At 55.6% G+C, this 13,522-nt stretch overlaps 1 protein-coding gene across 7 annotated transcripts in view; it reads right to left on the minus strand.

Moving 5' to 3' along the window:
* ABR (ABR activator of RhoGEF and GTPase) overlaps positions 1 to 13,522 on the minus strand; it is a 162,805-nt gene that overhangs the window by 41,849 nt on the left and 107,434 nt on the right. For all 7 annotated transcript variants that reach the window (XM_029081817.1, XM_029081820.2, XM_029081818.2 and 4 more), the window contains 10 exons: positions 10,901 to 10,953; positions 10,087 to 10,227; positions 8,489 to 8,610; positions 7,694 to 7,859; positions 7,144 to 7,266; positions 6,191 to 6,266; positions 5,735 to 5,839; positions 5,229 to 5,303; positions 2,270 to 2,367; positions 1,696 to 1,827 (listed from right to left, as the gene is read on the minus strand). In XM_029081817.1, the coding sequence (XP_028937650.1) occupies positions 1,696 to 1,827; positions 2,270 to 2,367; positions 5,229 to 5,303; positions 5,735 to 5,839; positions 6,191 to 6,266; positions 7,144 to 7,266; positions 7,694 to 7,859; positions 8,489 to 8,610; positions 10,087 to 10,227; positions 10,901 to 10,953 (1,091 nt within the window). The remainder of the gene's footprint in view (positions 1 to 1,695; positions 1,828 to 2,269; positions 2,368 to 5,228; positions 5,304 to 5,734; positions 5,840 to 6,190; positions 6,267 to 7,143; positions 7,267 to 7,693; positions 7,860 to 8,488; positions 8,611 to 10,086; positions 10,228 to 10,900; positions 10,954 to 13,522) is intronic.

A 13,522-nucleotide genomic window follows, 5' to 3' on the forward strand; every position in this document is an offset into this window, starting at 1 on the left:
AGCTGTTTTTCCAAACCCACAGCCCTTAAGTTCCTTCCGCCCATGGGCAAATCTGCTTTCCCCTCACAAAGCCAGTCCCCTCCACCTCATCTCTCCTCCGGGGCAGAGCCTCAGTTCAGTAGAGTCAGTCAATCAATCGTATTTGCTGAGGGCTTACTATGTGCAGAGAGCTGTACTAAACACTTGGGAGAGTACAATATAACAGTGTAGTAGATACATTCCCTACCTACAGTGAGTTTATAGTGTAGAGGCAGCAGGACAGGCTGTTCACGGATGCTAGAGCAGGTCAGGGAAACCAGCCGCCCCATCTGGCTGCCCACTGGGTTCCAATTGGTGGTAAGAGTTGAGGACGCCCTGGCCCCAGAACAGCTTTCCCCATCCTGCCTCAGGTGGATAGGGCACATCTACGGCAGAGTCCAAATCAGCCAAGCTCTCCTCTTTACCCAAATATTCAGCCTGTTACCAAATCCTGTCATTTCTATTTCCACAACATTGTTAAAACCCATCCTTTGGCCTCCATCCAAACTACCATGTTGATCCAAGCTCTTCTGGCTAATCTTGATCATTCATTCATTCATTCATTCAATTGTATTTGCATCTGTCTCCTTGCTGACCTCTTTGCCTCCTGTCCCTCAACTCCAGGCCACACTTTACTCTGCCGCCCAGAATGGTTTTCTGAAAAAAGTTCAGTCCAGGTTTCCCCACTCAAGATCCTCCAATGATTGCCCAGCCACTTCCACATCAAAGAGAAACCCCTCATCATTGGCCTTAAATCACTTCATCACCTTGCCTGCTCCTATCTTACCTCACTGATCTCCTATTACAACCCAGTTCATTCACTTCGCTCCTCGAATGCCAACCTTACTCACTGTACCTCAATCTCGTTTACCTCACTGCCAATCCCTTGCTCAAGTCCCGCCTCTGGCCTGGAACGCCCTCCCCCTTCACATCTGAAAGACGGTCACTCTTCCCACCTTCAAAGCCTTATTAAAATCACATCTCCTTCAAGAGGCCTTCCCCGATTAAGCTCTCATTTTCCCTACTCCCTCTCCCTTCTGCGTCATCCTTGGACTTGGATGTGTATGCTTTATTCAGCCCATCCTCAGCCCCGCAGCACTTATATACCTATCTGCAAATTATTTTAGCTCCTTGTGGACAGGAAACGCGTCTACCAACTCTGTTACATTGGACTCTCCCAAGAGCTTAGCACAGTGCTCTGCATGCAGAGAGCACTCAATAAATACCATTAATTGATTGATACAGAGTCATCAAAACATCCACAGGCAAACTTGCCAGATCAGATCCACTCTAACTTTATGCCCCGATATCTGACAGGAAAACTGCAAATCAGAGACAGGTACTGGGGTCCTTCCTGTCAAGTGCATAAGGCCCACCCCCTGTCAGCACATACACATCCCAAACTCCGTTGCTGTCACAATCTGAGCACAGAAGCGCCACGTCACGTGGGAAGGGCAACCGGCAGGTCCAAGACCCAGCGGACCAGAAATCACCAAGGCTCTAGACCAAAAGGAAATGTAGCTTCACCACAGACAGAGGCGGCAATCGGGCGGGGGTGTTCTCCTCAAAGGGGGGCAGGCAGCCCCCTGCTGTGGGCTCACCGCTCCGGCGACATGGCGCATGACTCCTCCCCCCTCCCCACCGAAGAGTTTCTTCGGACGGTGCACTGAGCCTTACCTGGATCTGCCCCTTGCCCATGATCTTGTCCACGATTTCATTGTTGTCCTTGTTGACTTTGGTCTTGTCATAGCACTTCTCGTAGCACAAGATCCTCAGGGACTGGGAGCCCTCCAGCTCGATTTCAAACTCCTGAGGGGAAGGAGGGGGCAAGCCAATGCTAACAACACTAGGACTTAGAGGCTCGGGGGCTGAATAGGGGAGATGGCGGGAGGGATCAGTTAGTTGGGACCCAGGGAGAAAGGGCTGCCGGAAGGGGCTCTGATTGTGTTCTCAATTCCTCCCTAAAGCCCAGGTCCAAGATCCATTTGCATTCCTACTGCAATGAGATTGGCAGTCTTGACCCGGGTCCAAGTGGCCTGTGTGGCAAGACCCATCGATCACTGCATGTTTGGTATTATGTTAAGCGCTTGAATGTCCAGGTCAGGAGCCAGAGTGGAGCATGTCAGAAGTGGGGCACCCTGGCTGCAAAGACACTTGTCAGCCACATGGCACCCTCATGAACATCAAACAGCAGACAGGACCTCGCCTTCCCCACCCCTCCCGCCAACCCAGGATCAGGTCCCTGACTCACCTCATTCCACTGTGGCTCAGATGTGTCCCGGAACACCCTGGTTTTGGCTTTGCTGACAAAATAGCCAAATGAGTCCACTTCTAGCGTGCAGTACAAGTCTGGGGAGGAAGGGAAAGACAGGGAGGTGCTGAAGGTCAGGGGTCCCAGGAGTGGGCTACCCCCACTCACTCCCAAAGCTGGGTCTATGGTGAGCCCGTTTCTTAATGATCCCTTAGCGACCCATCTCACAGTCCACCTCCCCACCTTCCCCGCTCATTTACTTAAAAACTCCCATTTTCCCCTCCCACTGCAAGCTGGATGCCCAGCCCGCGTGATTCCCCTTCCTTCTCAGTATGGCTCAGATGTACCTCCACAGGGAATGAGGCCGGGGGGAGTGGTGGATAAGATGATAAAGAAGTGGTCCTGGGTGGGGGATATGAAGAGGGGAGGTTGGGGGGCAGGGGTGGGGAATGGCACTGTTCCAGCTCTTTCCCTAAATCCCCTTTATGGGTTCTATCTCCAATTTCAACACGACTCATCCAGCACCACCTTACCTCAGCTGAAGAAACTACCCTCCCCATTAAAAGCCAGCACTTCCCAGAGATAAGGTACTTCCGATCCAAGGTACTTTCCTCCACCATTTAACCCAGCTTGGAGGCTGCATAATGTTGGCTGCTGGGGCCAATCTCTCCTGCCCACCCCCTGGGGCAGGGTGGAGGGGAGGGCCAACTAGTTGTCCTCAGCTTCTAGAGCTGCAACCCTCTGCCCACAATTGGCATCACTTTGGCAAGAGCAGTCCAGCCCAGGTGCTCTCTGGGGCCCCGGCAGTCCTCAGTTGGCATCCTGTCAGGACCTGCCCATGGGGACTGAGAAGGTGGGGAAGGGCTGTTTTTTTGTGGGGGGTTTATGGTAATTAAGTGCTTACTATGTGCCAAGCCCTGAACAATGAGCTGGAGTAGATACAAAATAACCCTGCCCCTCCTAGGACTCACAGTCTTAATCCCCATTTTACAGACAAGGTAACTGAGGCACAAAGAAATTAAGTGACTTGCCTAAGGTCACCCAGCAGACACGCGGCAGAGCCAGGATTAGAACCCACGTCCTCTGATTCTCAAGTCTGGGCTCCTTCCACTAAGTCACACTGCTTCTCGCTGTTACTCCAAAGTGCAGAGATGAAGCCCAGGGAGTGCTGCTCTGCTCAGCCCATGAATCATGCCCCTGCGGCTGACATCAAAGCAGGAACCCTGGAGCTGCTTTCCATCAAGCGGGCTTTAACTCGAGGTCTGCTGTTCCCTGAATGGTAACACCCTGTCTCAGCCGCCAACCTGGTTCCCACTGGGAGGCAGGATTAGCAAGCCACTGGGTCAGCTCAGGCCAGGACCCCGAGGCCCCAGGGCCACCCAGAGCTGTGGAAAGTGAGAGGTGAGAGACCCCGTTTGGAGAATAATTTTCTCAGAATGAAGAGATGGGAATGACAATTGGGTTGGGGGGGACTGAGAGCCCCCGGGATTCCATGGTGGGAAGCAGGGCAGGGAGGGCTGTGCCTCTATGTGCCCCGGGGATGAGGAACAATCTGAAGTCCTGGGAATTAGGCAGAGTGAGAGAAACAAGCTGCAGCACTTTGAGATTACCAGGCCAACTCAGGAACATTCCAAGTCTAACCCAAAGCCAGGATTACTACCGGGGGCTCGGTGCTGGAAGAGGATGACGAGGAAGCCTGGGGGGTTGAGGCTAGGGTCGGTGGGAAGCCACGGGGACTTAGGCTTGTGGACGGACTGGGGTTAATCCCCCTCTCCAGATCCAACTACCCCAGCGGACCCTGCTCGGTAGGGGGAAGGGAAATCCAACCGACAAGGACACACCCATCCACGCAACCCTCTGCCCCACTTTGCCCTTCAGGAAGGGAAGAGGAAACAGAGAGTTCTTTTCTCAAGGGATGTCCAAAATAGGAGTCAAACCTTAGGGCACCAGGAAAGGGGAGGCAAAGCAATGGCAAAGGGAAGTCCCTATTAGTCCCAGCTCTGCACTGGCTGGTGGGGGGCAGACCTCAGCTGTCATCCCAGCCACATGCTGCTGAGCTCCCCCTCCCCGTTGCACCGACTCGCTCCCTTTGCTCCACCCTGCCCCCCGCCCCACAGCACTTATGTACATATGTACGTATCTATAATTCTATTTATTTATAATTAATGCCCATTCATTTGTTTTGATGTATATATATATCTATAATTCTATTTATTTATATTGATGCTATTGATGCCGGTTTACTTGTTTTGATGTCTGTCTCCCCCCTTGTAGGTTGTGAGCCTGTTGTGGGCAGGGATTGCTTCTCTCTGTTGCTGAATTGTACTTTCCAATCGCTTAGTACAGTGCTCTGCACACACCTCAGTAAATACAATGGAATGAATAAATGAATGAACGAACCCAGGGCAAATCCCCATCTGGCAGGGGAAGGCATAGAAAGGAGGTAGGGAGGAAGGAAGGGAGGAGAGGTTGGCGGGAATGAAGGAAGGAGTCATGGGTTCGAATCCTGGCTCTGCCACTTGTCAGCTGTGTGATTGTGGGCAAGTCACTTAACTTCTCTGTGCCTCAGTTACCTCATCTGTAAAATGGGGATGAAGACTGTGAGCCCCACGTGGGACAACCTCATTCCCTTGTGTCTACCCTAGAGCTTAGAACAGTGCTCTGCACATAGTAAGAGCTTAACAAATACCAACATTATTATTATTATTATTATTGAGAGATGGGGAGGGGGGCAGAAGAGAGGCGAGAGGAGAAAGGACAGACAAAGAGAGACAGCGATAGAGGGACAGAGAGAGACGAGAGTGCCAGGGAGCAAAGGAAGTAGAGGAGATGCAAGCGCAATGGGAAGTTAAAGGGAATTGCAGGAAGAGGTTGACGGAAAAAGATGGGCAAAGAGAAGGAGAAGCATTGAGAAAGAGACAAAGGGGGCCAAGGGCCGCAAAGGGTTGACAACACTTACTGGCAGACTGCTTAAACCCCTTGGCCGAGTGAACAATGACATGCAGGAAACCGTAGAGTCCGGGAGACTCATCATCTGCAGAAAAAAGTCCCTAGGATGGGTGAGATTCCCCGCTCGGTATCCCCCTCACAGACCCCACCGCACCCTACCCCGGATCGGCTGGTCCCGGGTCGGACTCCAGGCCCAGATCAGAAGGGCCGGGCCCAACTGGACGCCCAATCCAACCTGAGACTTGGTCGCACAGCCCCACCTGCTGGTACGAAAAGCCACCAGAACGCCTGGATCTAGAGCTCAAAGGACCCACCAAGGAATGGATTAGAACGAGATTTGCGGTGATGGGACCCTCTGCACCGGCCGCATCCCAGCTGACCACCAGTCAGGGTAGAAACTCTGAAGAGACTCTCATCTCCGGGCAACTAAGTGGCCCGTCTGTCTGGGTGTCAGCCCTCTCTACGTTCGGGGCGCATAGGGCTAGTCGGGGGAGTGGAAGGGGCCGGGCTTCTTACCGTCTTTATTGCTGGTGACGGGAATGTTGTGGACGGTGCGCAGCTTGAAGCAGGACCCCGTGAGCACCTGTAACTCCACCGAGCTCAGCACAAATGCCTGGAGATCTGCAGGGGGTGTGGAGAGAGGGGCAGAGCCTCACGGAGGGCCCCTTACCACCTGGAGCCTCCGCCCTAGCTCTGGGAAGCGGGGGTCAGGGTAAGAAGAGAACTCTCCCGCCAGGCATGGAGTCCCGACAGGGAACTCGGGAGTACCACACGCCCCAATCTTGCTGGCGACGACCATGGGGTGGCTCCATGTGGGGGAAAAGGGGTGTCCACTTGGGGAAAAGCTCTGAAGGAGGCAGAGGATGAGACCGCCAGCTGCTGCTCCTGACTCACCCTCGAGGAAGCGGAGGACCCCGGGGCCTCACCGTCCCCAGCCCCCACACAGCCCATGACGGCGGAAGAGGACTTTACCCTTCTTCTGCAGTTTCTGAATTGCTTCTCTCCACTCTGACCTCTCGTAGTCCGACGACAGCAGGAACAGGTAGCTCTGCAGATGGGAGATGAGGAGACGGAGCTCAGCGGTGACCATCAAGGGCCGGGGGGGGGGGGGGGGGGGGGGGGGGGGGGGCGGGTGGTGAGGAGGGGAGGAAAGGGAGGCACGGGCTGAGCTTGGGTCTGTCTCCCCGGGACCCTGGGGAGAAGACCTTGTAGTCATCGCTCCGCCTGAGGTTGAGCTAGGGGAGACTGCTCCCCAGGGCCCTGGACAGACCCTCTGCTCTTACCCAGCTGGAAGCCCACGGGGAAATACCTGTTCTCCCTCCTGTTGAGACTGTGCACCCCCATGTGGGACAGGGAGCGAGTCCAGCCTGACTACAGTCTATCTTGGTGCTTAGCACATAGTACTCACTTAATCATTACTATTAACCCCAAGAGGTGTCCAATAACTGTTAAATGAGGGGGAGGCAGGTAACCACAATGACAACAGCAGCTCTCGGAGGGAGTGGAAAAATGCTAACACGGTGGATCTTGAGAGCAGCACCCAAAGCCCTTATAACCAGTCTTCCCCCACCACCCACTGTCCTCAGGGCAGCCTAATCCACCAAAGGAGTTCCTGGCTTGCTCTTCCTCCCTCGCTCCCTCATCCTCGCTCCCTCATCCTCCCTCCCTCCCTCATCCTCCCTCCCCAGAGCGAGCAGCACCACCCACTACGGCCCCCAGAGGGCAGTACACCTCCACAGACAGGGCAACAAGGACGGTCATGGAACTGGAATGGATGGTGTAGGTGGGCTGAGCCCAGCCGTGGGGATGGCACACAGAGGACGGGAGGGAGGGAAACAAAGAAGGAGGGAGGGAGGGTCTCATTCCAGCTGGAGTCTCCCGGGGGGGCGGGATTCAGAGGGAGCCCGGCTCCTGCTGCTCTTCACCTTTCCATTCCGATTGTGGATCCGGAAGGGGATCGTGGGCGAATTCAGCAGCAGGAGGAACTCATTTTCAAACATCTTCTTCTTCAAGCGCTCGATGGCCCGGCTCTGCCCTTTGCTGGCTTTCTGCGGGGGACAGAGGGTCGTCACCAACACCCCAGAAGCCAGCTGCCCGTGGCCCTCTCCTCTCGGTCTAGCTGTGTTCCCCTACCCTTGGGAGGGTCTGGCCTAGATAAAATGGAGGCCCCCCGTTGCCCCTCCCCTCTTCCGGGTCAACTTGACTGGGGGTGCAGAATCTTGCCACTCCCCCTCCAGTGCCCCTTCAGCTCTGAGTCAGAGAGCGACCTGAGAAACCCACACCCTGAGAGGCCGCACCCCCGGCCCATTAGAGGGCAGGGCCCCAGCAGAGCAGGAGATGCCCAACCTAGAGGTGCCTGGGAACTCAGAGGAGGCTTCTGTCCCCCAGTCTGGTTGCCTGCTCTGCCCCCCAGAAAGTCTCCCTTGAAAAGATTTTCTGCTCCAACCCCCAAACGAGGCCTCCGGTCCCACTCACTTCCTTCTGGATTTCACTCTTGAGGGCAGAGATCTTCATCTTCATGTCCTCCAGCTCGTGGTCCGGGAAGGTGTGGACCTGCGGGCTGGGCTCCGACTCCTCGGGGGACGGAAACACCAGGTCGGCCAGCGGGATGTACCATTTGCAATCATACTGCTGGTGCTTCCTGCAAAGGAGCCACAGGGGCCCCTAGGGCATGAGCCCTCTTGACCCAGCCTCCCGCCATGACACCTCAGTAGTCCTCATCGGGCCCAGGGAGGACCTACCTACCTCTGCAGGGCTCAAACCTGGCACCCAGCTAGCCTGGGTGAGGGGAAGGGAAGGAAGAAAGAGGGAGGGATGGGGGGGAGGGAGAGAGGGAAAGGGAGAGGGAAGCGGCGGGGGGGGAGAGAGAGAGAGAGAGAGAGAGAGAGAGAGAGAGAGAGAGAGAACGTGCACATGTGCGTATGCGCTCTTGGGAGGGCAGGAGGGGTCTAGAAGATGCTAATTCAGTTTTGGAAGACACCTGGTCCACAGGACTAGCCAACATGGATGCCCTTTCAGCCACAGGGCTGGGCTGGGCCAAAGGGGCCTGTTCTCAGAAGTCCATTTGTAGAGAGTGGACAAGGGGCAGGGTGTTGGGCAGAGTTTGAGACAGTCCTCTCCCAGGGCCTCTTCCCAGTGATGGCTACCCTGGCAACTCCAGAGACTTCTCCTCCATTCAGGGCATTTGGGCTGGACTTTCTGCTGCCACCCCATCCTCTTAGCCCGCACCCTCTTGGGTGCTCCCACCCAAGGCCAGGGCCTGTCTCTCACCCCACAGAGGTTTTCTTCAGCTTGGCGCAGAGCAGAACATCCGTGAAGAGGAAGACGTGGCGGAGTTTCCGTGAGCCCTCTGACAACTCCACCAGGAAACCATCCTTCACCAGCTGCCGGGTCTGTGGACACAGGCCCGCCCCTTCCCGCTCAGAGGGAAGATACCCTCAACCTCGACTGCTAAGGGGTTGGGGGCTCACTGGTGAGCTGGGTGGAGGACGGGGTAGAGCAACGGGTCAACACAAGACACCTTTGCCCCTCCACCCCTGTGTGGCATCTCGGTCAAACCGCTCAGTCCCAGGCCAGGCCTTTCTCTGTGATTCCTTCCTGAGTCACAGCCCCACAGCGTGACACTCTCATGATCTTGGGGATCCTGGGGTCTCTATGCCTTTGAGCAATGGTTTCCAGAGTTCAGAGCTCATGACTCACAAGACCGGGGCTCTCCCTTGGAGACAAGCCCAGCTAGTCCTGGTCTCATGTACGAGAGCCAGCTCCAGGGCAAGTCTAGGATGACTCCAGCTTTTTATTTTAATGGTATCTGTTAAATACTTACCATGTGTCAAGCTCTGTTCTAAGCACTGCAGTAAATACAACTGATTCAGGCCAGGTTCATTCCCTTTTCCACATGGAGCTCATAGTCTAAGAAAGAGCTAGTTCCAAATAGAACCCCCCCAACATATCCTCCAAGTCTGTTCCCCCAGCTGGGGATGACCAGAGGCTGGACCAGACCCACAACCCCAGGGCTGGGATGAAGCTGGGCCCGACTCAGGGAAGTGACCAGGCATGCCCTCTGGGGCACTCTAAATCAAATCCACCTTCCCAAATCCCTTTCCTCCCTAAATCTCCCTTCTAGGAAGGCTCTGGCTCCATGAATTCCTATTTCTGGACAAAGGACCCCTTCCCTCCTCTCCTGCTGCTCCAGAAGGCCCAGCTCTCAAACTGAACCAATAATCACAAACCCGTCCGGCTTTCCATCTCAGCTGCCCTTGGATGATAAAGATTGGATGTCAAAGTCCTGCCTTCTTGGCCGTGTTCCAGGACTTTATCAAGTAGCAGGACTTGTAAAAAAGGGTCTTCTCTCCTTCCCCGCCTTCCCCTTCTTCCCCCTATTGTCTGAGTAATGCTCTGGAAGGGAAAGGGACACGTGCTCCCCATGGGGGAACTGGGAGCTGAGGCCCACTGCCCGATCCCACTCTGTGAACGGCAGCTGTCCCCACCGAGACCAGTTTCCCAACCTGAGGACAATCATGCCTCTGCTCCCAACCCACAGCTCGCTTGTAGCTCAGTTGGTGAGGGAGCCCAGCGGGTAGCCCAGAACCCAGGGTTGGAGGCACAGTGGCTAGCCATGAAGGCTCCAGGTGCCGGGAGCAGGTCCAGCGATTCATTTCTGGGCATGGTGGTGGACAAGCTCAGCTGAGAGCAACTTAACCTGGGCCAGGAAGACTCAGAGGGGTCAGCTCATTAGGACCTCGATGCTTGTCCTCAAAAGGGAGAGGGAAGGTTGTTGTCCTCTCCGAACCCCAGCCGAGGTCCATCCAGGGCATTCGTGGAAAGGGTGGGGGACGGGTCTTAGGGGCACTGTGGGATTCAGGCCTCACCTCCCCTTTGGGCGTAGTGACTGCGGTCCTGCGGGGGTCGATGTCCTCGTTGATGCTGGAGAGGAAGTTCTGGGAGATGCGAAGGGCATCCTGGAGTAGCGGGTAATCTGGGTGGTCCACGGGGGTGTGCTTCAGGAGGTCCTAGAATGGCCGGGCCATTGCTGAGTGGGCTGGCAGAGGCCACCGGGGGCTGCCCGAAAAGGAGCAGCTAGGGCCATCCCCCAGCCAGAGCGGGAGCCCGCTGCCCGCCCCTGGTTCACGGACACTTTCCCTGACCACGTCACCCGGGGAAAGCCCTGATTCCGGCAGGGAAAAAAGTCCCCCACCTCAAACCGTAGTCTGATCTCATCAAGGTGATATAATTCTGTGGGCTGTGAACCTCAGTTTCACCACTAGACCAACCCCTAGCTTTGTGCCTCACTGGTAGGGGGATGGGGGCCATTAAGGTTTCCCAGAGCCAGCCAAGCCCCTTAACTTCTATCGGAGCAGCCCAACAGAGAGACCCCATAGCTCCCAACAAGAAGCAGGGAAGCCAGAAGAGAGACACTAGGAAAAAGATGGCAAAGGGAGGAGACTTGACATTCTCCTGGATGACGGAAACATTTGGCCAAATGTCAAGCTTGGTAGCCAAGCTATATTTAGGGCCAAGGACTGTTGGCATGGTTACGGTGGGCCAAGCAGGCGTAATCAGGACCCAAGGACTCTCTGGCAGATTCCCAGAGCCCCGTGGCTCCTTGACCCTCTGCCGTCGGGCCCGGTACCCAAGGCGACTGTGGGGCTGACGGGGAAGGTGGGGGCTGGGGGAGGAACTCACGTGCAGAACAAGGGTGCTCCGTGTGACACGGTCAATGGGCTTGTAGAGCAGCGCTGTGGGGAAAAAGCAGGAGGAGCCCTTGAGTCAAGAAGATACCCACATCCTCCCCCATCCCTCCTCAATGCCCTTCCCCCTTCACTCTCACACACACACACTCTCTCTCCATGGTTTCTGTTAAGCACTTACTATGTGCCAAGCACTGTACTAAGCAGTTGGGTAGATATAAGCTAATCAGGTTGGACACAATCCATGTCCCACATAGGACTCACAGTCTTAATCTCCATTTTACAGATGAGTTAACTGAGGCAGAGAGAAGTTAAGTCACTTGCCCAAGGTCACAGTGGGGATACATAGCATAGCCAGGATTAGAAACCAGGTCCTTCTCACTCCCAGGTCTATGCTCTATCCACTAGGCCACGCTGCTGTCTCCTTCTCCCGGACCTCCAAGGGCACCCAGTAGAGTCCGCGGCTCTCTGAACGACCTTCCATCTGCCCCACTGGCTGCTCCCAGCTCATACTCCATGCGCTGGAAATCAAGATTCTAGTTCGCTCCTCTCCAGGCCCCAGGCCCATGTGAGCTGGCAAGGAAGGGCCTGTTGAAGAGGAGACCCCTCACGGTCAGCACCTCAGTCCATAGCTGGTGGGTGCATCAGCGACTGGTTTATGTGGAGGGCCGACTAGAAGCAGAGCATGGAGCTGGGCTGGGCTCCAGGCCCTGTCCATTAGAGGCAGAGAAGCTTCCAGTTCACCTTGGTGGCTTTGTCCTGTGGCTTGCTTAATGGCTCCCTTCACCCCTCTGCTGACCTAGGAACAGTAGCTGCCAAAAGTCCACCCTAGCCACAGCTCATCCCAAGAGCCTCATCTAAGTGGCCAATTCAGTCTCGCGCTGGCTGGCCCCCAATCCACTCTGTCGAGCCTGTGGCGGGCACTAGGATGAGGGGTTTGTGGCCCTTCCCAAGATGAGGATTTCCTCCCTGCCCCATCAAGACACGCTGCTCCCTCAACTCCACAATTCCCAGCCGGGAGATCTACGGAATTCCCACCCCTTCAGCCTCACTGCCTCAGGCAAGAAGGAGCTGGGGCAGGAGATCTAAACAGGGCAGAGACATGAGGGAAATGAAGCCAACACACCTTGGCCCTCAAAGGGGGTCAGCCTGAAGCAAAGTTTCCCCGGTTTGGAAATTGGGGAATGAAACAGCGTGTGGGACCCCAGACGCTTGGGTAGTTGGGCTGAGGCAGGAGCAGGTTCCCATCACTTCTCAAAGGGCTCTGCCCCAAACCCTAGTGACATCTGACCTGACCTTCTCCCCAGAGGGAAGGAGAAACTAAACTCTGGGTCTGCGGCCCCTTCTAATCAAGTATTGACCTTAAAAGTCTCCACCTTAGATTGAAGTTCCTTGAGGGAAGGGATAGGAGCATACCTACCAACTCTATTATACTGTAACCCCCCAAGTGCTTAGTACAGTGCTCTGCACACAGTAAGTGCTTAATCAATACCGCTGACCAAATGACTGATTCCTGTTGCAGCCTGGGGAGAGAGTGACAGACGGGGTCTCCCCAGCCCTGGGGACTAGAGTCCACCAGGGAACACTGAAGTCAGCACTGTGACCACCTCTCTGGCCACACACCGGCCAGCCACCGAACAGAAAACAGTCTTCCTCAGTCACCATCAGAAACACCCGCACATTGCTAAGCAGACACCGGGGAGGAAGAGATGGGCTATTTGCTCGTCACGTGGCACCGATGAAGTTCTCCACTGGCACGGAGTGAATGGCAGGTGAGCTACCGGCTGATTCAGAAACTTGCTCACAAGCACGCTCTGCCTCTTGCCGCAGCTCCCCCAGAGACCCTCCCACCAAAGTATCCAGAGTCGAGATGACCGCTGGGCAGGGCTCTCCCCGAGAAGCCTTGGACCCATCTCCTGGGGCTCCTGGGATGGCTCATCCCAGAATCACAGGAAAGGGCTAACCCTGGAGGAGGAATACCACGTGTGAGTGTGTCACAGGAGACAGGGAGTTGGGGACAAGGGATCTGCCAGAGATAGCTGCCGACACCCATCGCCCCCAACCACTGCAGGGGAAACCAATCCTCGACTGCTACTCCCTTCTCCAGCCCCGGAGGGGAGAGGTTCGGTTTCCATGCGACACATTTGGCTGTTTCCTCGGTCACTGGTGGGACAACCTTGCAGAAAGCAAGGGGAGAGTTGCGGAGGGGTCACTGGGGTGGTGGCCGGCCACCTCCAGAAGCTGCCGGACTCCAAAGACCAGTGAAATGAACTTGATGGTCTCAGCCTGTTGCCTAGTACAAAGCTGGAGCCTACGCTGATGACTTTGTGGGATCAGGATGGGGGAAAGGGAGCCGGGGGGGGTCCAGGCCATGTTCAGCAGGGAGAGTGGACAGCCACTCGGTCCTTCAGAAGTGGGGCAGAGGGACAGGATGGTGAAAGGAATGTGGAGGTTTCGAGGGTCAGGGTATGACTGCCCCCATCTTTTCTGTGGCTCTCCCCTCGTCTCCCATTCCCAAATCACATGGCACAATGAAACCCGTCGCTCAGGGAAGCAGGGAGCATGCCTTGTGGGTGTTGAAGAGCACTAGGGAAAATAAAACACCTGCAAAGAGTTG

Source organism: Ornithorhynchus anatinus, chromosome 17, assembly GCF_004115215.2.
Source record: "Ornithorhynchus anatinus isolate Pmale09 chromosome 17, mOrnAna1.pri.v4, whole genome shotgun sequence".
In the NCBI taxonomy this organism is placed as follows: domain Eukaryota; kingdom Metazoa; phylum Chordata; class Mammalia; order Monotremata; family Ornithorhynchidae; genus Ornithorhynchus; species Ornithorhynchus anatinus.